The sequence below is a fragment of the Hippopotamus amphibius genome, chromosome 8, assembly GCF_030028045.1.
Source record: "Hippopotamus amphibius kiboko isolate mHipAmp2 chromosome 8, mHipAmp2.hap2, whole genome shotgun sequence".
Lineage (NCBI taxonomy): Eukaryota > Metazoa > Chordata > Mammalia > Artiodactyla > Hippopotamidae > Hippopotamus > Hippopotamus amphibius.
In genome coordinates, this window is record NC_080193.1 from 14,464,489 (window position 1) to 14,489,276 (window position 24,788).

General features: G+C 35.9%; 2 protein-coding genes across 5 annotated transcripts in view; both read right to left on the reverse strand.

Annotated features, from left to right (window-relative positions):
- The window catches only part of MED13L (mediator complex subunit 13L), a 298,152-nt gene that overhangs the window by 59,345 nt on the left and 214,019 nt on the right, over nt 1–24,788 (reverse strand). For 2 of the 4 annotated variants that reach the window (XM_057746699.1, XM_057746698.1), the window contains exons 5-6: nt 2,770–2,915; nt 201–395 (exon numbers count right to left, since the gene is read on the reverse strand). In XM_057746699.1, the coding sequence (XP_057602682.1) occupies nt 201–395; nt 2,770–2,915 (341 nt within the window). Of the gene's footprint in view, nt 1–200; nt 396–2,769; nt 2,916–12,950; nt 13,096–24,788 lie in introns of those variants that run through there. The other 2 variants (XM_057746700.1, XM_057746701.1) reach the window with 2 other exon arrangements.
- LOC130859357 (histone-lysine N-methyltransferase SETMAR-like) overlaps nt 13,104–24,788 on the reverse strand; it is a 35,086-nt gene continuing 23,401 nt past the window's right edge. The window contains exon 2 of the mRNA XM_057746702.1: nt 13,104–13,195. Coding sequence (XP_057602685.1) covers nt 13,166–13,195 — 30 coding nt within the window. The 3' untranslated portion in view covers nt 13,104–13,165. The remainder of the gene's footprint in view (nt 13,196–24,788) is intronic.

Below are 24,788 nucleotides of genomic sequence, written 5' to 3' on the forward strand. Positions count from 1 at the left end.
TCATAATAGCATTTGGAATACAGGGACCATTGGTGCTTCAGGCAAGATAACTACTCAGCAAATACCACTGTGTCAAGAGAATTCAAAAAGATGGGAAAATTATGGAGATTATTTTTGATGAATCTGAATGATTATCTTTTTAAATTAAGGAAGATGAAGAAGACAGAATTAACTTCTTCAGGCAAAATATTTTCTCTTACCAACAATTACTTCTACTGCCACGGGGAAATCATCATCATATCCCAACTCCTCCTCTTCTTTCAATTCCTCTTTCTTTTTCAGCACCATTGGGTAGAAATACTGCCATTCCTCGATCAGCTTACGGGTGGCTGGGTCTGACATCTTGTATGCTTGGCCTGTTAGCGTGCCATTTAAGCCATAAGGACTTACCAGTACTAAAGCAGAGAGGAGAAACATATGTTACAGGCCAGGGTAATAATTCCTGCTTAAGTGTAATGCTACATATATGGTAATTTTAGGGTGAAGTGTTGCATCATTTAATGTATACTGCTCTTTATTTCCTAACTCCTTTTAAAGTGTAATTTTTAAAAGTTTCTCATTTTAGTACTTCTTATTTATATGCCTCTCAACTCAAATCAATTTTTGAAGGAAATCAAATGGGGGAGGCATAACACTGTCAGACAGCTGTATCAACACACAATATATAAACTATACAGTGTTCGGTAATAGCTTATACAATGTGAATACTGAATCTGCCAGGATGGAAGATGACCATTCAATACATATACCCCAAAACCAGCCTACAACTTGGATACTTTTCCTATGGTTTCCTGAGACTTCCTAAATATTGGAGTAATTTTAAAATAATATATAAATAAAACATCTAATAGCAGGAAAGTCTTAATGTACCTAGTCTGAAACGTAATGCTGTGTATAATTTCAATTATGACTATTTTGGAGGTCTGCTGATTAAACATCTCTAAATAAAATTTCTTTTACTCAAAGTAAAGGACGCAAAGTCCCTCTCTCATTCTTTCACTGTTTGACCTCGATGTCATTTTCACTGAGCTAGACACAAAAATGTAGTTAACGTAATACTGTATAACTCAGTTCTTAGTCTCACAGTAGTATTTCAACCTTACAAATAATACTCTTCTGGGGATAAAGGTCACTTTTCCTTAATCTTGAATTATAAAAAAAAAATCTCAGCATAGGCATTAACTGGGAGGTCCTTTTTTGGGGACGGCTTTTTTTTTTTAACAGCTGGATCACATCAATCAAGAGAGAGAGAGCTGTAGACACCACGTATTTCGCGTTGCCTTTCTGCTGTTCCGCACTGATCCAAATGGAATAAAAATACTGATCTAACCAAGACAGTTAATCAAGGGCAATTTCCCTGTTTTAACCCGTGTAGGAAATCCCCACATCAATACGGTTAATTATGTTCACTATAATTATCTATATGCCAACACCTGCCCTAAGAATGTACCTTCTCCACACCAATCATGGGAAATAAGCAGGATAATGCCCCCAACAAAGCCTTCCATGATGTAAAGTATTAGTAAGAGACCAGTATGATTTAAAATAAGTAGTCTACAGGGACCTGGTATTGCCAATATTATCTTTCCCAACTCAGAAGGTTAGTTATCTTTTCTCATGACTAGTAATTCCTTCTGTAATGATCATAAGTAAATGCTTTTATTTTGCGTGACAAAATCTGAAGTCAGATGATCCTCAACACTTTCAGAATTAAGGAAACAGTATTTAGGTAATCCTGGCAATCCACAATATGTGCACACTGTACAACTCTAAGTGTACAGATTGAGAATTGGGTTGTTCTGAATTATACAGCAGTTCATACATAAAACATCCAAAATTACAGAACAGTAAAGTACATAACTTAAAATGTGTTGCAAGATGGAGGAAAATGTAGGCAATAATCAGGACACAATAACACGAGGTTCAATGTTCTTTTTTATCTTAAAAAAAAAATACCTACAACCAATGTAGTCTATAATTAAAAGAAAATAAGATATTAATATCAATGAGGAAACTACATATTATATAACTCCAGAAATTTGATTTTGGTTGAAATTTCAAATAGTACAAAGCTTAATTGTAATTTTCTGTAAGTCACTACATTCCTAAAACCACAGACAACGAAAACCTTTAATTTATAAGGTTTGTTAATTACACATCGGGTTCTATTTTTCAAATACTTGTCAATCCTCTTTTTTTTTTTTTAAATTTATTGGCTGCATTGGGTCGGCGTTGCTGAGCACGGGCTTTCTCTAGTTGCAGTGAGCAGGGGTTACTCTTTGTTGTGGTGCATGGGCTTCTTATTGCAGTGGCTTCTCTTGTTGTGGAGCATGGGCTCTAGGCACACGGGCTTCAGTAGTTGCAGCATGTGGGCTCAGCAGTTGTGGCTCACAGGCCCTAGATTGCAGGCTCAGTAAGAGTGGCGCACGGGCTTAGCTGCTCTGCAGCATGTGGGATCTTCCTGGCCTAGGGATTGAACCCACGTCCCCTGCATTGGCAGGCAGATTCTTAACCACTGTGCTACCAGGGAAGCCCTTGTCAATCTTCTTTTGATCTAAAGGAAATTCTCCACATTTTAATTCTCAATACACATAAGACCATGTTGTATATGTGAGAAGCTTTCAGTCAAAAAAATAGCAAGCTATTATTGCTTACTTAGCTTAACATGTGCATTTAAGATAATATCTCATTCTGTAAAATCTTACTGGGCAAGGTGGCTATCTACTTGGAGGGGAGGGGTGGAGAGCAGGGACACCATCATTTACTTACCTTGAAATGGTGCAGGTGAAGACTGAGCCATGTGTATATGCTCCTCATTGATCAAATAAATTGGCTGGTGTTGGGCAATCTCCACACTTGTGCATACATTACTTTCCCCATGAAGAAAGAATGTAAAAGCACAGGACAAATGCTCACTAAAATAGAAAAAATGAGAAACTCAGCTCTACATTTTGGCAGGAAATAAGTGTCAGAGACAGGAGCTGCAGATGGGATACAGCTTTACTTTATTACCATCCAGCAAAGACTGCCTCTGATGATATTAATAAGCACAACCTTTTAGTTGACTGTGGATAAAGGACAATAACTTGACAAACTAAAGATGCCAGATAAATAGAAAAATCAGTTATATTGCACTGTGAAACTGAAAGCTATTGTGCAGAATGCTTCCTGTTTCCTTTGCATATAGTCTCCTATGCCAACTATAAACTCCTAAGGATAGAAGAACCAACATTTTTCTACCTTCTCATATATTACTATCTGAACTGCCTTTTAAATGACTCTAGGAACAATGACAAAATAGTTTTGCACATGTTTGGTATGACATAACAATAAGATCAAATTTATAAGCTTACAATGTTGCAATAAGGTTAAAACTATTGATCTAAAAATAGCAATTAAGAACACTGCTGTATGTAAATTCCCAATATACAACTGCTAAGGTAAAAATACGAGTTTCTCAATCGGTTGGTAATCTGTTATATTCAATTTTTACAATTTACCTCTGATCACAAAATTTTATTAAAGCATTCCACTTCTCTATTTTCCACACAATTAGCTAAAAATTTATAAAAATGATGTGTCTTAGAGAAAAATAATTTCAAAATTACTATAGTGGCACATTCTTTCAAAGTTGTTAACTTTGGCCCTAAGCCACCCATAACATCTCCATTTCTCAAGACAGCCTGTAAGAACCAAATCACTGTATTCCAGGCAACCATCATTTATTTAAAAACTCACCTCCAAGATATCCTTCTTCTCAAAAGTTCTCTAAAATATTATAAAGTGTACTTTGAATACTACTCAAAAAATTAAAATTGAAGTATAAAATTATAATGCTTTATGGAAAAACCAAAATAAAAATGAAAAAAATTCCACTCTGTCCCACAGTGAAGCATATATATTCTTCCTTGACAAGTATGTTGAGATGACCTGAGAAAATTTTGTGTTTTACTCATCAAATAGAAAACACCTAGTCTTGATATTTGAGTATTTAGCACAACAGACTAATCTTAAGACAGTAACTAAAATTTTGTAAGAATTTTGAAAAATTTAAACATCTCCTTAACACCATATGTCTAAGGTTTGAGTTCACAAAGAGGAAACAATGCATGTAATTTAAATGTAAACAGGTATAAAGCACTATCAGTAAGTAAACAGGTGCTGTCCTTTATTTACGTAAGTGACACTGAAATCATATCATCCTCCATGCACATTATGCCAGGCACATAAGAACACCAAAATATAGATTAACTGATTGTGGATTTGTAATTTTCCATTTGTAAAATTCAGTGGAGGAGCTGGAGCTGACTCTTCCCTATCATGCCTACCATCCCATGTAGTCATCAGAATATATATAAGACAACTGGTTAGAGATACAGATAGTGAGTGTCCACTGAACACAAATGCAACCAACATTTGTCTACCAACCAGTAAGTGAGGAGAATGGTGCAAGAAGCCTGAAGCAACAGTGAATAAAATATGGCCCTCGTCCTCTAGGAGTATATAAACTAACAAAAGACTGATACAAACGCATATCAATAAAACAAAGCCAAGCACAAATACAGAAACAGAAAACCAAAATGCCATGGGAAGGCTAAAGTGCCCTGATTTTTTCAATTTGGAAGATCCAAACGCTTTCAGAAGATGAAATCAGATGAAAGTTTGATTTCAGTGTAGAGAGAAAAGAAAAAGTAAGAGAGGAAATATGAGGCAAGGAGTAGATGCAGTTAAGAACAGGATATGGCTTAGAAATTCTAAAAGGAGGAGAGACATGATATGATGGGAAAGGAGTCTGAAAAAGAAGTCAGAGGTCACACTTGAGACAACCAAAAGTCTTGCGTGTAAAAAGTAGCAGGGAGCCAATTTAAGGTTTGGTTTTTTAAAAGTCAGCTAAATCTAAAGAATCGTGATAAAAACCTCAAAATAGTATTCATCTGAATTTGCAATGTCCCAAAAGACACAGAGAAGCACAAATGAAAAAGGCAGGAAGTGAATCAATGACCTATTTTTTATATTGATAACTTTAAAAACAAAACGTTTTTTAAAGAGACAAAACTACACAAGAAAAACAGCAAGTTATGGGGGAAATATAACAGAAGCCACCAGTAACTACATAATGCTTGGTAAGTTACTTCACTGTCCTGACCATAGCTTCCTCATATGTAAAATCAGCTGCTGCCACAAACTGCTGGCCCCCCAAGAAGTTCTAACGCAGAATGTCCAGGATGGGCCCCAAGAATCTGCATTTCTACCAAGTTCTCAGTGCTGCTGCGGCTGCCGCTACTCCTAGCCCAAAGACCACACTTTGAGCCTCACTGGACTTTATGGTACATACATCCTTTTCCAGCTATAAAGTTCACTTTTTTTTCTAAGATTACAGGAAACAAGAGGGCAAGGAGGACAATACTGACACTAGAGAGCAGAATTCTCCTTTGACCTAGCAATGTCACTTCTAAGACTTTATTCCACAGATAAAACTATCGTACAGTTATTAACTACAGCACTGCATGTAATAATTAAAGACTAAAAACAGCCAAAATGCCCATTAGTAAAGGACTGGTTAACTAAACCATGATACATCCCTACAAAATAATACTGTGCAACCACTTAAAAGAAAATAGTCATGATACATAAAAACCTCCAACATAAATTCATAAAGATGAGGAAAAACAAAGTACAAAACAATCATGAATAATATTCTCCCAGCTGTATAAAAATGGGAAAGTAGGGAGAAAAATGTATGCACACACAATTTGCTTACTCTGGCATCAAAATTTCTCTGGAAGGATATACTTAAAAACCTCATAATTTTGGTTGCCTTTGGAGAATAAAGTGGCAAGACTCGGGGATAAAGAAAGAATTCACAATATCATTTTATACTTTTTGAACGTGGGGCCATGTGTCACACGGAAAGTAGCAGAGGTAGGATCTGAAGGAAGCCTCTGCCTCCCATCTTGTGCAATGTGCTTGCTGGCCCAACTAGAGGAATTCACGGTGTTTCATCTCGCCACATGTGGCTCTTAGTTGAAGCCTGCTGAGATCATCTTTGATTCTGATTCTGTGATCCAACATACTGGATATTTAATCAGCACGCCATCAATATTTTTATCCATGTCACTGCTAAAATTGGTGAATGACACTATACTGAATCCTGTGTCATGCTACCAGGTAATTCCCAAGTTTCAAATTCTCCCAAGTGCTGCCACACATTTACTATTTCTTGTCTACAAAGGACAATCTAATAAAAGATTAACATGTCAAATGTCTTTATAAAGGTGCAGACACATGACAACTACCATACTACCCTGATCTAGAAACCTGCCTGTAAGTAAAATTCACGTAGTCTGATACAAAAGTCAACCCCCCTAATTTTACAGATGAGAATAAGGATAAAAAGTGTGGCTTGCAAATGCTGGAATTAGACTTGAAATTTAGTGATCTTTCCTCTAGCTAGATTGTCTATAAATGAGAATACAAATTTCTATCTCTACCAACTTACATTTTTATGTAGGTTAAACAAGATCAAAATTGTGAATGAACACCAAATACAAGGGGCTTTAAAAATACAATTAAAGATATGTTATATAGTGTTTTTACAAAGTTAGGAGGTAAAACTTATTACAAGCTTCATACCTGTTCTCGCTTCTTCTCCTCATCACCCACTTTTACCTGAACCTTTAATCACTCAACTCCATCTTTTTCATATACTCTCATCATTTGAAAACTGAAAAGGGCTTTAGAGATGATCAAGCTCAACCCCTTTCTAATTCAGGGGGAAGGCAAAACTGTGCCCAAAGTTACACAATAGTTTAGAGCACAGCTGAAATAAGAATTCAGGTCCCCATCCTAACATAGTGTTCACAGTGCATTCGTGATGTTTCTACCTTAGGTCAATGCTATAATACATTCGCCCTGCATAATACATTCTGTCATCAGCATGACCATGTACTTTGTAACTAAGTCACTCCCTGCGTCATTTCTATTAACCTATGACTGCTGTAGACCAGAAGGTACTACGCAAATGAATACACACTGTAATTGCACTCAAACTAAAATTGGAGCCTAGTCCTTGTTCTCTGAGGGTGCTCCACTTGACAAATATTCCAATCTTCTCAGCGCCGTTTGTTCTCCCCTCTTAGTAAATCAGGTCTGATGCAGGCAATTCTTCATTCAACCTCCTTTTCACCTTAACTATGTGTGCGGTTACACTTACCTCATTCTTCACCAGAGTCCTAGAGGACTACAGATTTCCTTTACTCTGTAAGGTATTCCCACACTCATTCTCTGCCACTCATGAGTAGTCTTTATTTCTACCTCTTTACTTGCTCTTCACTTGAGCATGTTACTCCTTTAGGGCTCCTTTACCTTTCTCCCTCTATTGACTAAGATCAAATAATCAAGATGTAAATAAAATGATTAGTATAATAGTAGTATTAATACTAATATCACTAAATAACCTATTATAAAATAATTTTTGTGTTACAAAAGCAATAAATAATGTACTAAGGTATAAAATAATGGGCATGCTATTTTAGAAAGGAATAGGTCAGAGAAAAACTTCTCTGAAAGAAGGGGGAGCATTTAAACTGAGGCTTGAGTCTTAAGAAAATTATATGTGCAAAGATATTGAATTAGAGATATTTCCTTTTTAAAAAGGAAAATTTTAAACCATTTATTCTTTTTTAAAAAAATTTTTATTAGAGTATAGTTGATTAGAAAAGGAAATTTCAAATCATTTAAAAAATTTTAATGGCTGCATCATTGTGAAAATGAAGACAGCTGTAAATTTGGAAATACAGGTACATTTGTTCACTCTCTGCCTATATATCAAAAAGATAAAGCTCACCAGAATGGCTGAAAAACAAATCCATCTATACAATGCTTACACAAGACAGGCAAAATTAAACCACACCCACACACCCTAAAAAGAGTAGAAAATGATATTCTAGGTGAATCCAAATAAAAATAAAGCTGCTATGGAAATAGCAATAAACAAAATATTTTTAAAACTTAGGTTCATCATTACAGAATAATAAGCAGAGGAATTCAATAAGAAATTTAAACAATCTTGAGTGTGTATGTACACAGCCATGTGGTATGCAACACAAATATATAAAGAAAAAAATGGTAGGATTACAAGGAAAAATTGACAAATCTTTAATTGATAAATATTTTAACACACTTTTCCCAGTATATAATACGCAAATTACTCAGAACACCAAAAAAAAAAAAAAAAAAAGGACAAAAATATACAAACTTAAGGATATATGTTGGCTTTCAAGAAATAAAGAATCTATTCTCTTTCCAAGGACACATGGAAGATGTACAAAAAAGGACTGGGAACTAGGATATAAGACAAGCCCTAAATTTCAAAAAATTGCTATCACACAGACTATACATTCTTTAACCACAGTGCAATTTAGTTAGAAATCAACAGTTTAAAAAAAAAGGTTAAAGTAAAATTCCTTTGTTTGGAAACTTGAATATGCACTCCCCAAATAAATCATGGGTTACAAAGGAAATCACAATGGAAATCACAAAATGTTTAAAACTGAATGACAACAAAAGTAATACATGTCAAAATCTGAGAGATGCAGTGCTTTGAGAGTAATTTATATCCTTATATGCCTAAAAGAAAGTCTTAAAATAAATGAGATAAGCCTTCAAATCAAGAAGTTGGAGGGGGAGACAACAAAAAACAGTCAACTCAATGAAAATAAAAGGATGAAAATAATGACAAAAACACAAAAACTTGGGGCAGCGGCGGGGGGAGAAGAGAAGAGAGGCAATAGAAAATCCAAACATGTTCTTTAAGCACACTAAAAGAAAACAAACCACTAAGCCCACTCATTTGAGGAAGGGAAGTAGGGAAGATGCCTGTGCAAGGAGGAAGGGGCACCATCAAACAATCCTGAAAACCAACAAGAGGAAGTAACCCAGAGCCACTGACCACTTGGCATCAAGACTGGACACGCTGTGCTGCTTTATATGCCTTTTTGGTGCTGCTCATGCTGTTCTTTTGTCTCGAATAAACTTCCCCTTATCCTTCATCTAATTCCTACTCATCTTTTCCAAGAAATCATCTTTAAAGTCCCAAAATAGGCGAAATGCTTCCAAACTACTCTGCATATATCTCAGTCAAAGCACTTCAGTGCTCTTAAGTTTCATGTCTAGTCCATCTAACTTTTGTGGGGAAAAAAATCATGTTTCATCTGTCATTTTGGGCCCCCATACTTAGTATGGTGCTTGGACTGAGTAGATGCTGCATTAACCACTTACTTGAGTTTGTGACACTTTGTACCTTTCCTCTAAAACTTTCTGGCATTTTATTTGCGGAGTCTGAAATAACCATGGAATTCTGAGTCATGAGACAGGGAAGAACACGAGAAAAAAAAGCTGTGCTATTCCAGCCAAAAATATATTAGGGGAAATCCACCCCTAGTCTTGAGCATTTCTGACGATCTGTCTATCTATTCTTCTAGAGGGAACCTGCTGGTGGGATAGCACTGACAGCTATGGAGTATAATATGGTATGACTCTCTTTGGGACCCAAGATAGTTTATATTCTCCGAACTAGAAAGGAGACTAGCACAGAATAAATAAGGACTAATAGGGTATTCTCTTCAGTAAACACCACCGAGGAATTCTGTTCCTTTACTCTATTATCTACTCTGAGTAATATGGCCAAATCAGTCCTCCTAAAACACATTTGTTATCAAAATCTATACTACTAAATCAACCCCATGTCATAGTCCCACTGCCCAGAGGGGAAAAAACTATACTCCTCTAAATATCAGGCAAGGCCTTCTAGACTCTGGTACAACCCACTATTTTCTTAAAGTAGTATTTAAAACCTTACTTCTATGTATAAACTCTTGATAACCAGTGTGGAATGGTTAGTACTTTGTGCACATCCCACCTACATTTCTATAACTCCACACAATTTCCTACTCTTTAAATCCCATCTTTCAAAGTCCAATTTCACTTCTACTTTCTCCATAGAGCCTTTGCATATAAGCTCTTTTCACAGAGACCTCTTTACTCTCTGCTACCAAGAGTATTTACCTCTTGTTTGCCACCCATACTTTCAAAAGAACTCATTTAATTATTTACCAAACACACCTATCTATCTTATACCAAACACTCTGCTGGACTTAGGCATGTGGAAATAAACAAGACCAGAATCAGCCCCTGGGTATTTGATAGTTTCTTAAGAAAAGCACCTAAAAACTTTAAAAGGAAGAAAAATACTAACATGGAAGTATGGTGCCCACAGACATGTAGAGCAAGATCCCAGAGACTTTAAAAGGGATAGAAATATGAAGACTAAGAAATTCTGGTAGGATAGCCTCAGTAAAAATTGTGTACTTTAAATAATATTAAATCTCAAAAAAGGGTCCTCATCATATAATTATAATATAAATCTTATGTAATATCTTATATACCCTATGCAATCTTAAAGAATTAACAGTTTATAGAAGGAATGAAATGAATCCCATGGGAATGAGGAGAGGTCTAGCAAAAAAAACCAAAACAAAATAAACTTTCCTTTTATTTACAAAATATCATTTATTCCATCTTAGAGTTATAATTAACTCAAATTCTATCCTCGCAGAGATCCAGTAGGTAAAATTAAACTATATTCCAAGAAAACTGGTTTAATTCTATCTTCCAATGTCATCTCTTGCTGCATTAATTCGTACATCCAATGGTTCCATCACCCAATTTGTTACCTTCATAAGACTTTTTCATACTTTGCAAGTATTTATTTTGATGGTCTTGCCCACCATAACGTAAACCCCTTGAAAAGACGAACCATGTCTGTCCCACTGCCCTCTGCATCCTCAGCACCTAGACATATAACACTTCACCGTCACTGAACAGACGAATGCAGTTTTAGTCATAACCAAAGACTAAATTACTTTTCTTTAGCAAGTTCCATCATGAGGAGAACAAGAACAGCTGATGTGCACAATGAATAGTTTTTAAAGTGGGAAGATTAATTATTATGAATAGGTGGTGAAATGGGATTTCCAGTGATAGAAAAAAGGCAACTTTACAAACTGTTTACTTAGGAAACACAAGGGGTTGGTGTGGGTTGCATCTGTGTAGTTGGGAAAAGATTTGCAAAAATGCAAAAAAGGAAGAACTATCTTCCAGATCATTTTATTCTCTTACAATATTCTAAATCTTAAGAACGTTTTCTTTTTTTCACTTCTTACATTGAGTTTTCAGAATGCAAGTATTACATGTGCTTTCAAAATGTATTATGAATATTAATAAACTCCTGTTCTTTTCATGGTGTAAAAGTGTTTTGATAACATATTCACAATGCAGAATGCATTTAGATAATTTCATCTAAATGCTTTCTGTGTTATGAACTTATCTTAAAATTTTCCAAGTTGTCATTAACCCAATCTCTTGCAAGAAGTAATTTGCCTCACTCTATAGATCCTCATTTGGGAATATTTTGCTAATGTTACTTTATCATTTCCTTTCCTTAAAAATATACCATTTACTTTGTCAGCTTTCACAAAGATGATCTTGAAATCCTCTGCTCACTGGCACACTGACCTTTCTCTTTACTAGACAGGCCTTAACTTTCATCTCCTTTTTAAAAGACAGTGACATCATAATATTCAAATAAGAGTTGATTAAATTATTTTATAAAATCCTGAGATGCTTTCACTATTTCATATATCTTTCCTTTAAATTAGAAGTTAAACCTGATTACAAAGGCAATGAAAATGTCCAGCAAAGTTAATGGCACACAATTTTTTTAAACAATGAGGGAGAGTACTTGCATTATAACTGCTAGATTATCATTACAACTCTATAAATAATCATCCTTCTAAGAAAAAGTTACCAGTTACATTGTTTCAATACAAAATTGCCTCAGTGAACAATTTTCTTCATGTACATAGGTATATACGTATGTAACACATATGCGTATGTATATAATGTATGTATTATAATATACATATAAATATACACACACACGCACATATATATAAGAGAAATTAAATCAGCGAGCTCTATGACTATTCCTTTCCACCCTTCCAACCTCAAACTAAGTTGGTCCTTGGCAGTAAATCCGGCATTGGGGTGGTGCATTAACTCTTCCCCATCACAAGGGTACTGTTCTGGCACTGTAGTGCTAATAGAGCAGCAGCACCTCTTGATTAATGAAAACACTGTGGCCTAAAGGACTCACTGTTTCTCCCTGGGTATCTCACTTACTAGAAGCAGCTGACAGTATGGAGGCTCGGACTCAGTATATCTTTGATCCAAAGGCAGGAAGAGTGTGAGGGTTCCCATCCTTATGGTACAAACTATATAAGATAATTTTCAAGATGCCAAAATAGACACAGGAGCTGCTCTAGTCAGTGATGTGTGCTTGAAAATCAGAAGCTGATACACATAGTATTTGAGGAGACTTATGAAAATCATCTTATTAAAATCTCTCTTGAGGTTTACTAAACTAGGCCAGATTATCTAGTCTCAGTCTCTGGACAACCCTTTGAAAATGCAATGGGAGTGTGCCTGGCAAAGAATACAGATTAAAGTGACACTTCTATTAGGTAACTCATAACCACTAAAGTACTTTTACTGCTCATTTTAAGACACGCTTGGATTCCTTTTTTTTTTTTTTTTAAGTATAACAGAATTAGGGGAGGGGACGGGAAGGGTAGAATAATAGAAGTGTTTAAGGAACCACATAAATTTTTCTACCATTTTTCTCATTAAGTACTAATTAGGCATTATATATTGCTAAGAACAAAAAAGGATCAACTGACACTAAAATAGCTAAGTTTTTATATGTATGTCTGAGAGCGTAAACTAACCTTTCTCTGTTGCTCCTTACCACTAAACTGAAATGCTATGTCTTCCCAAACTAAAAAATATAGACATCTTAAAATCAGTGACTGTTTACTTATATTTATATTTACTTATATTTCACACAAACGTCCAACCACCATGACAGATTCTGCTGCTGCTGGAGGAGGACCCTGCGTGGCATACATGGTGGAGCTCTTGCCAGCTTCAAAGAAACACAGGCACAGACCTCTGACATCTGTCTAGATTCCCACAGGCAGCTCACAGTAGCAGAAATGACCTGCCAAAAGGCATAAAGCAGATGGGAACTCCACTATGCCGCCATTCATCAGGTGAACAACAGCAAGCAGGACTTTACCTATGTGGTCAAACAAAAAAAAAGAGACAAAGATTGAAAGAAAATCTGTTAACAAATAAGTGCCAGGTATACAGCCTTTTTGCTTTCACAGACTGTTATTTTTCCATACTCCATTACTACAGTTTCCATCATGTATGAGTATCAAACCTTATTATTTTTTCCTGCCTCATTAAATTTATTATATGTAAACCACCTTAAATACTTCTAGAAAAAGATGAGGCAGGTAAAAGAGGGAAGGAGCCATGTTGCGATGTTCTTTCTGTCTCATACCCCAATTCTATTCCATACAGAAAATCCCGAACAAACTTTTTGGCCAAGCCAATATTTAAGGAATTGATAGTGTTCTAGAATTATTTATAGTATGTATTTAATAAGAGCTAATACATAAAGAAACAGTACAACAAAAATTATTTTCTGTCTCTATTTACAGTGATGGTTCTAGCAGTATTTTTAAGACACTGTCTACAATAAAGCAGGAAAGACATCTAACTTTTTATATTGCTCTATTTCAGACCTAGCAGCTGACACTCAGTGTGGCTTGGCAAGTTCTTTAAAGGCTTTCCAACATTTGGCATTAGCCTATCAGAGAGCAGGGCCTTTTATACTCAGCACTGCTGCAAAATGTCTCACTCACCAGTACGCGCAGGAGGTCACAGTTTTCCCAGCAAAAGGAAAATAAAATTGGAGTTGACACTTATTTGGTAGAATGCTGTTATCAGCAAGTATTTATCTTCCATACTCTTCCCATGCCACAGGGCTACACCAGAAGCTGGGTTTTCCTTTTCTTTGATCAAAACACAGTGCAGCCTTTAATCATCAGCACTGCTTGAGATCCCAACTCCCCTATCCCTAACATAAGAAAAATAAATCTGTTGGCTAAAACCAACAAAAATAAACATAAGATGCTTCTATACTTTTCTTACAGTCTACTGAAAACTACGAAGTCAAAGATAACTACAGGTTTTTACAATATGTTAAACAAATTCTGAACAGAATTAACTTTGATTCTTAACAGTTAGAAGCAATTTCTCCTAACAAGGTAAAATTCAGCTGAGAGGATATAAAAGAAAAAGTAGATATTGGAACTAATGGAGTCATTAGTTGCTGTAAATAAGGATGGCATTAGCATCTTAAGAGATCAACAGAAAACACAAGATCCTTCAAGTGATGAATTCAGCACCTAAAGAGTTGGTGTATACCCCAGAGACACACCCAATAAATACTCTTCAAACTATTCTAATATAAACAGTTGTTACATAAGCATGTATTTAACGACAATGACATATAGTCAGCATCTGGTCATTACCAAAAATATGAATGCTTAAAATTATAATGTTCAATTTTTTTTTTTGAGAGCATCAATTCGCAAAAGGTTTAGAGCAAAAAAAATTCTGACAGAGAATCTCCTTTCATTATCAAGAATCAGTAGCTTAGGCAACTTTCAGACAATTTAAAAGTTTTTTAAAAGGTAATTTCAGGGGGGAAAAGGCTATGAAGAAAACAAAACGAGATGCTGTGTTTAAGTGGCAGAGGAGGGAGGCAGGGGAGAAGAGATGACACATTAGATGGGAGGCTGCAGGTAGGTACAGAAGGCATCTTCTTTGAAGAAGGGCAAATGAGAAGTCAGCCCTGGTGCGACCTCAGAGAGAGGAATACAGGTAGAGTGCACATATGAACACCAGAACTACAGGAACAAGCTTAATGTGTTTGGGGAACAGAATAGCCACTGTGTTTGAAAGCTTATAAATAGGAAGGAGACAGGTACAAAATGAGATCAAAGAGGTGAGCAGGGGTTGGATCATGTAAAATTTTCAACAATGAGATGGGGTTTGAATTTTATTCTAAATACACTGACAAACCCTGCAGGATTTTAAGCAAATGAATTACCATGGTCTCATTTATATTCTGAAAGGATCACTTTTCTCTCTCAATTATTACTCTCTCCATAATTTGTTATAACGAGTTAAGAGTAGAAGCAGGAAGACCAGCTAGAAGGCTAGTGTGGAAGCCCAAGTGAGAGAAAAGCACGGCTCAGAGTAGATTGGTAGCAGTGAAGACTAAGGGGACACGAATTCAAAATGTATTTCAAAAACAGAGCTGACAGGACATGCAGGGAGACACACTATGAAGGAAGTCGGACACATTAGTAAGGAAAGAAGTAAGGGTGAGATATCTTATTTGGAAGACATTCACTTTCTAACATTTAGGTAGTTAAAGCCAATGGGATGAGTGAGAGCACACAGTTCTGAGTCTTAAAGACTCCAAATATAGAAAAAGTGATACAACTCAACCTCTCCTGGTTCTTTACAGGGGTGGGGGTGGGGGTAGGGGGGAATGCTACCGTGTTTTCAGTAAGCTAGTATGTGAAGCACATCTTTTAATGATCTTTCTCCAAACAATAGGTAAAGCGAAAAAAGAAAGCTATGGTGTATTTTTCTTAATTTTTATTTGTTTTTGTGACAGAAGCTCCCCCACCCTTCACCCCCACATACTCATTTTCATGTGGAGTTTAATGAATTTAACTGAACCAAACTAAGCCATTCAAATTTTCTCCTTTCAAAATCATCTTTTTTAAAAAGTAGAATTCACTAAGTTTAGTAATAAAATTAACTGAAAACAAATAATGATGTTATAAAATACTATTTGATTCAAATTATCATCTGAATACCAGTTTTTCTAATTAGTAATCACACCTACAAATCTGATTAATATCACAATCTTAATTAACAATAAATGAAGCAATCACACAATCTATTTTACATTTAATTCAGAGATTTCCGCTTAAAATAATTTTCCCCTTTCATAATGCTAATAAAGGTGAGGGAAAAATGTGTTATTCATTGCTTTTCCATGGCTCAGGCTGGGCCATCATCCACTCAAAACACGAGATTCCATCAGATCTACCACTTTCTCACTGAATGACTATGACAAAGTCTTATTTACTAACACTAAACATATACCAGGAATGGAAACTACCCAAACTCCCATGAGTAGCAGAAAAGATAAATAAACTGAGGTATATTCACACAATGGAATACTATACAGCAACCAGAATAAGTGATCTACGACTACACACAACAACCTGAATAACTATCACAAACAATGTTGAGCAAGAGAAGACAGAAACAAAAAAATACACGTCGGATTCTATTTACATGAAATATAAAAACAAATTAAACTAAACTAGTTAGAATAGTGATCATTCTTGGGAGGGAAGAGACAGTGACTTGAGTGAGGTTTTCAGGGTGCTGGTAATATTCTGTTTCTTAATCTGAGTGCAGGTTATGTAAATGCATTAGATTTAGAACAACTTATTGAGCTTTATACATTGTACTGCATATTATACTTCAATAAAAAGTTATAAATAAAATGTGAAAGAAATATGGCAAAATGTTAACATTCTGGACCTCATTAGGTTAAATGAGTTGTAAAAGTATGAATATTTATCTTATTGACTGTGATAAACAGAATAATCGTTTCCCAAATATGTCTGTGTCCTAATCCCCAGAACCTGTGAAGGTTATGCTGTAAAGCAAGGGGAATCAGGTCTGCAGATGGATTAAGGTTGCTATCGAAAAAACCTTAAAATAGGGAGATTATCTTGGATTATGCAGTGGGCCCAATGTAATTACAAGAGTCACTAAAATTTAACTTAATTTAATTTAATTTACTGTTTCATAATTTTATCTTATTTTATTATTGAACTTTATTTTTGATTATTTTATTTAAAAATAATTTTAAATAATTTATTTAAATAAATTTATTTAATTGTGCAAGAAGGAGGCAGAAGAGTCAACGTCAGAGCTGTACAATGTCAGAAAGACCCACTAGCCTCTGCTGGCTTTGACAATAGGAGAGAGCCACAAGCCAAGGGATGTGGGCAGGCTCTAGAAGCTGGAAAATGCAGAGAGAGAGATTTGCCCCTAGAGTGTGCAAGAAGGAATGCAGTCCTGCCAACATCTTGATTTTAGCCTGGTGAAGGCCCACTTCAGACTTCTGATTTCCAGAACTGAAAAGATAATAAATTTGTAAAGAGAGCTAATGATCTACTCTGCTCCAGCTCTATGCTAGTCAGAGCATGCTTAGAGTGTTCCGTTAAACTCTGGATGCCACACTTTACAAAGATATTAAGCAAAATGGAACACACTCAAAAGAGAATGACCAAAGGAACTTAAAACCACCCAACATGACAGCAATGAAAGGAAGTGGAGTTATTTAACCAAGAGATAAGACAACTTAGGGAAGAAACGTAAACAATCATACATAAGCCAAACTCAACATGCCATGACATGAAACCTATTTTGCTCAGCATGGTATTTTACAACCACTGTTGCAACAGCATGTGCTGTCCTCCATTGTGGCAAATATCAATTTTACACATTGATCAAAGTGTGGCAACGCACTGGTCAATACTTCATGGTATACCAGAGAACTCAGACACACGGCAAGCACCACTGATGTAGACACTGCAGAAAAATAGATTTCAATTCAATATAAAGCCTTTCTAACTGGGTTGTTTAAACAAAAAATGGGCTTACAGAAGGGTAATATGTTTGCTATACCTGGGAAGGTGTGATGGAGGAAACTAAGCATAATGAAAAGGAAAAGGGACAAGATGACCTTTAATGGTGACTTTGATCCTGAGATTCTGATGATTCTACATTTCGATTCTCAGATAAGTTGAGCCTATTTTAAAATATCCCATATGGACCAATTACTCATAAGCAGATAGAACTGAAAGGCAAAGCACATCAGATTATAAGGGAAAGATGTACTGAAACAGTGTAAAGAGAAGTATCTTGAAGATACCATTCTTGAAGCTTAGAATGTATATTGCTAAGAAAGCCACAAATACACAAATTCTTTTTTTTTTTTTAATTTTTGTTAGTTGAAGTATAGTTGATTTACAATGTTGTGTTTGTTTCAGGTGTACAGCAAAGTGATTCAGTTATATATATTTCTTTTCTCAGATTCTTTTCCATTACAGGTTATTAAAAGATATTGAATATAGTATAGTTCCCTGTGCTATACATTAGGTCCTTGTTGTTAATTTATTTTATATATAATAGTATGTATACGTTAACCCCAAAGTCCTAATTTATCCCTACAAATTCTTAAATCTAGTCTGCCAAACCAAATTTTTCTGCTCCCTTTTTGTTACCAGGACTACTTTTTAAAGCAGAGCTTAAATGAATACCTATTTATAAAAGCAGCAATATAACTGAGGTGAATAAACACAAATTTATTCCCCCTGGAAAGGAGACATGAGGCTGATCTGATAGCCTTCAAGACCAACATCCTGAGAGACTGAAGTATCAGCCTATGAATTAGAATGAGAAAAATCAATATCACTTGAATAGAAAAAGTTATAAAAAGAAGAAAACTTTCACTGGATATGGTGCCATTATACTTTTTACCCTCAAAAGCTGAAGTCTCAATTCAATTATCTCAAGGATAAAGGGTTGTATTTACCCACTGCTGGCCAATGTTCATCTTGAACAATGTCCTCACAGAACATAAACTTCTAAATTTCTTATTCAGTAACATTTAACTTCTGTGCCTGGGGTCACTACTGGTAAGAGTTCTTAGAAACATTCTCTCTCTGGAGATATTTTCAGCTGCCCTAGAACTACCACTTTACAACTCAATGGATGCTTCCATCCCTCTATCCCATTTAATCATTACACACTGAATCCCCTCTGCATCAATTAAGCATACAATAGAGTGCAGTACATAAAACCACAGTAAGCAATACAGAAAAAAAGGATTAAAGCCATGAAAAATGTATTAATTTATTCTACGCAATGCACTTACAATTCTTCCACTTTCAGTCAAGATCACAGTACAGTTTAATAGTCTGGTTCAGGGACCAATTAATCCTTTTATATTTAAATCAATCACTGACTCCTCTCCGAATAATTTAGCTTCTACATGCTGCCTCCCATTTGATGTCTTTGGGGAAAGAGCACAGTTAACACTATGTGGCACATTAATCATGTTTGGTAATAGAAAAAGAAATGCATTATCAGAGAAATCTCTTACAGAAAGTAGAACATGCGCTAAAACATGTTAGCATAATCAGTATAAGTGTCATCATTTTCTTAATTAAAACAGGCAAGTTAAACCTGAAGCCAACAGTGTACCCTTCATATGCCTTTTTGCAGTATGTGAAATGCATGTATCTATTTATTTTGATTATGTACAAAATATAAATCCAGGAATAAAACCCTTCTACACAAGCCCTCCCCCCACTGTTGTCAGATCCCTCACCCCCATCCCAACCAAAAGCAGAATGACTTGATGATGCTCAAACAATGGAAAAGGGGAAAAATAACAGAAAAGCAAGTATTTTATTCAAACTGGCCTGTGTTTGGCACCTTGCCACAAAGCTGTGTCCTTTTCCTTGAATAACTCTGAAGCCTAATTAATAGGGTTAATTCAATGCAATAGTCATGTGTTGTCTAAAGATCCTTACCACTGCATGTAAAGCAGTTGTTCATGTTTAAGAATTATTTCCCCTAAATAAATGTGTCAAGAAAGCATTAAGAGTTTGTGTGACTTAGAATGCTACTTCTTACTTTGACCAACAGCAAGAGAAGGAGGTGTTCCTTTTTGTTCCTGGATCTTATTCACCACAAGAATAAGTCAATTTTGTATTCCAGTGGCCACACCATGGATTACAAATGCAGGGTTTAGTTTCAGAAATTGCAAAGCAAATATAAGCACTTTTCAAATGGTCCATAAGTGAGCATTTTCAAAAAATTTTAACAGATTAACTCTGGATGTAGATCCAGCACTGAAAAAAGCGGAGTCTGTATCTTGGCACAACCCAAACGCACTGCTGACTCAGGACCTCTGCCAGTTCAAACAATTCCAAAGGAAGGAAAGCACACAGTGAATGTTAGCTCTGTGTTCACTTCACACTGACACAGAGAAATCAAATGGTAAAAGTTTAAGATCAGGTCTATAATACTAGTAGGAAGAATAATTTGAAAAGAGGCCATGATATAGGCAGAAATCTGAACTCGTAAGAGCACACAGCATCTAAAGAAAGAAATTCAAAAGCCTGACTACATTAACTGTCACACTGAAGAAATATTTCTCTGGGTGTGTGAACTGTGACAACCTCTGAGAATCTGTTTCACAACTATGACCTACAAATAATCAAGAGGTGGAAAAATAGTGTCATTTCTCTCTAATCCCTAGAACAGTCACATCAAAGAAACATTTAGAAAGAATACAAGTCTTTTGTCTGTTTTCCATCTCAGAATAGAACACTACTAATCAAGATTAAACAAGTGAACCAAAGCTCATCATCAAAAATCATCATCTTGTCCCTAGAATATGAAGTCACACCAGCAAACAAGCTACCATCAGCAGGATGAGTCTGTCTCGTGTTGAGTTCATGGTGGTTGGGATTCATTCACACTCCTCTGTCTGGTTTCCCCTTACTAAGCGAGAATTAAGAGTGCCACAAATAGATAAGGAGATGGTAAGAGATCTCACAGATCATTATAAAAACAAATCCCAGCAGTTAAACGCAAGGGGGGAAAATATCCTGTACGTGTTTGGGCAAAACGCACGCATTATATTTCAGTGACTGTACCTCTCAGATTGTGAATTCCAAGGGGTAAAATGCTACATGCTTTCTGGATTCAGTGTAGGATAGTGTTCGAAAGAAGATCATAAAATGCTGGACAGTCTTTTTAAACACTGGTGTATCTTTCCTTTCTCTTCTCTATTTTTAATCTAGCTGTCCTGATTCTGGGCCCAGATAGTACTGACACCCCCTGGCTGAGACAGCAAATGAAAACCTTACCACATCCCCAGAGTATTCCTCTCTCAGGGTCAGCCCCCATCTGAGCTGCTCTGCACAATTCCCTCCCATTATCCTGGCAGCAGAGGATACACAGCTTCTAGGTGGGGATCTCAGGTACTTCTTAAGAGCCCCTGACCTGGTGGTTCTCTCTCCCTTTATTAGGCTGTGTGGACTTGTGACTAACTTGTATCTATGGACTGTCAGTATTGAAAACTATAGTGTGACATGTATGAGGCACAGTATATTTGGTGCTCTTCTATAAATCTTACATTGAACATAATTTGATCAACATCAAGACACCAGACTGTCAACCCAGTAAGCATTATGATTACCAAAGAGGATCCGTTTTAGAGTTACTCTTATATCAGCAGTCATCTTTGGACAAGTTACAAGTAAAAAGGGAAAAGCAGCATATTAATGCAACAAAAATTAGTACTGGACAAAAAAGTTTTTAACCAGCCTTTCAAAATTACCAACAACAAGACAAAGTAGGTAATAAAAATTAGGTGAATGAATGGTGATAGTTCTAAGTCAATGTATATAAGCTACTCTGGAAGAGACTAATGCCTAAAAAAGGAAAAACAGGTTTATAAAAACATCTTAGTTGTTAATATTAAAATCCAGTCATTATTCTCTATATATTCTTTAACATACCATGTCTAAATCAAAATATGATAGGCTAGTTTACAGTTACTCATACAAGGGGAAGAATTCTTCATTCTTCTCTTATTTTCAAAAGTTGAATCAGTTAACTATAAATAGTCATTGTTTAAAAACAAACAAACAAACACAAACACATTGAGTAACTATATGAAAGGCACTGGAATGCCCCTCCGCTAACTCATTTAAAAAAAAAGAAATCACAAAAGAAAGAGTTAACACTGTGATGCAAAATCCAGAGCCAAATGGAGGTAAATAATTCTACCTCCCAAAAATAACAGCTGAAATGGCCACTGAAAAGAAATTTTGTATATATAATGCATTTATCTTATATTCCATTATCTTCTTTGTTAACAGGAACTAATTCAACATTCAAACACAAATCCAATAGTACTTTATATATATTAGAATATTTTAACAATATAAATGTAGTAACACACGAAGATATAATTAAATATACCTGTTCAATTCATAAATAAATTGTTTTTTAGGAATCTATACTATTTATTTTTTTTATTTTTAAAACTTGATTGAAGTATAGTTGATTTACAATGTTGTGTTAATTTATGGTGTACAGCAAAGTGACTCAGCTATATATATACATTTTTTTCATATTCTTTTCCACTATGGTTCATCATAGATATTGACTATAGTTCCCTGTGCTACACAGTAGGACTCTGTTGTTTATCCATCCTATATAGACTAGCTTGCATCTGCTAATCCCAAGCTCTCAGTCCTTCCCTCCACACCCTACCTCTGTGGCAACCACAAGTCTGTTCTCTGCGTCTGTGAGTCCGTTTCTGTTTCATACATATGTTCATTTGTGTCGTGTTTTAGATGCCACATACAAGTCATCTCATATGGTATTTGTCTCTCTCTTTCATAAGGAAATTTTTAATAGAAGAGAAAATCAGCATAGTATTTCTTTTTCATTTCCAACTGTGTACAGTGAAATAAATTTTCTTTTTAAAAAGAAAAAAGAAAATGCCTTCCTTTCTTTAGCACAGAAGTAGAACATGCACCCTACTGACAAGGACATAAAGAACTTAAAGAGAAAAATATCGACCTAACTCTTTTACAGATTTATAGAATAATGTTGTTGATAGTGGGAAAAAACTATTGCTTTCATTTAATTTGATAAGTGAGTTTCCTGTATCCAACAAAACTGCCTAGGTTAGCTACATGATACAAGCGACATGTTCTTGATAGTCCATATAATTTAAGGTAAAATCATGTCAGTGATTAAAAACACAAAATTAAAGAAACTAGATTAAGATAATGGGGAAACAGAAGCTGATTGTAACACTATCCAGAGACAGCTCAAGGATATTCTCCAGGGTCTCCAAGCCAGACTTAAGGGTCTTACTAGTAGTTCCTGTCCAACTCCTCCTGCTAGCAAAGTCCTTGTGATCAAACCTCAGTTCTCAATACTAGAACTCTTATTTACCCTTGCCCTTCTAACTGAATAACCTGTACACTGTATCTGAGACACTAAAAAGGTAGGGTTCCAGTCTTCCCTCTTGCTTTCTCTTTCAACGGTATAGAAAGGCTAGATGGTGTTAAGAAAAAGGGAAGCCTAACTACAACATTTATAATTGTCTTTTTACTCAGGTTAGTTTTTGTTTGGTTTTATGAAAAACCTACAGTAACAGCTGTGCTTGCAAAGGTATATGTTACTTTTAATTGTTCCATTTAAAAACCCATTTACTACCATCTGAAAAATCTAGGGACAAAAATTTGGAACAGAATAAATAAATAAATAAATAAATCCCTGACTATCACTGGTCACAAAGGGGAACCAGCACTACTACCCACTCAGGGAACCAAAAGCAGAAATAGTCATGGGGGCAGCTCCTCACAAACCACTGTATATCACCCTGGGCTGAATAAGGGGTGGGAACCTAACCCACTCTGCCAATTAGGGTTCCTTCCTAGCACTTGAAACTGGAACAGAGTGAGTTCTCGTCTCTCCAGTAGATCGCACCTACTAGAACCGGTAACCCTGAGATTTGTATGTGTTCATTTCAGGAAAGGGGCATGGAATGGGGGTGTGTGTTGAGGTATAGGGAAAGGAGTAGGGAGTCAAAGTATTAAAAAGCTAATGCAGTATCTCAGAGTGAAGTGATGAAAATTTAAGATTAGAACATGACATTGAAAATGAAAAGGAAATACATTTTATAGGTAGACAAACCAAGAAGTATAACTTTCTGATACCATAATGGGTACATTCTTCAATTGGCAATGTTTAAGACATAAACTAATTTATAAATCAGAATGAAGATTTATCTTTTTAAAAATCCAAAAAATTATTTTTTTGCAGAAAAATAAGCCAAGTTATCCACATCTTACTTGCAGTCTTTTCTTATGTGTTTTAACTGGGAGGTGGGCAGTGCATCGTTACAGACAGCCATTACTATGAGGGTGAATCAAAAATTATCTGCACTCCAGTTACATTAGAACTTCTGTTGGCTGCACTGTCTTATCAGTGCTTTCCGTTCAAGGCTACTGTCTCCCCAGTTACTGCTGTGCAAGTGTGAACGTGTTACATCAGTTAATCTGTAACTGAGGTGGGAGCAAAAATGGATGCCCCACTTGTGATTTGCACAAAAGAAGAGCAGCGTGCAGTGATTCCTTTTTGTGGTCTGAGGGTGCACCTGGTGCCGTTATTTATCAAAGACTTGGAGCACAGTATGGAGACAGTGTTTTGTCATTAAGAAGTGTGTGTGAATGGATAGAGATGCTTATGGAAGAGCTGAAACCTAAACTTCAGACTAAATGCAGAGGACTGCTATCCTAAGGCGCTGTGATCTTGCATGACAATGCAAATCCGCACACTTCTGCCCACACTGTTGACACCCTGCAAAAACTTTGTTTCGAGGTGTTAAAGCATCCTGCCTATATAGTCCTGATCTTGCTCCATCGGACTTTCACCTGTTTGGTCCCCTGAAAGCAGCCCTACAAGGACGGAGGTTCACTTCTGATGAAGAAGTGAAGATAGCGGTGCATTTGTGGCTTGAAGCTCAGCCTAAAACATTTATTTATTTATTTACTGGTTGCACTGGGTCTTAACTGCCGTGCATGGGCTTTCTCTAGTTGCGGTGAGTAGGGGTTACT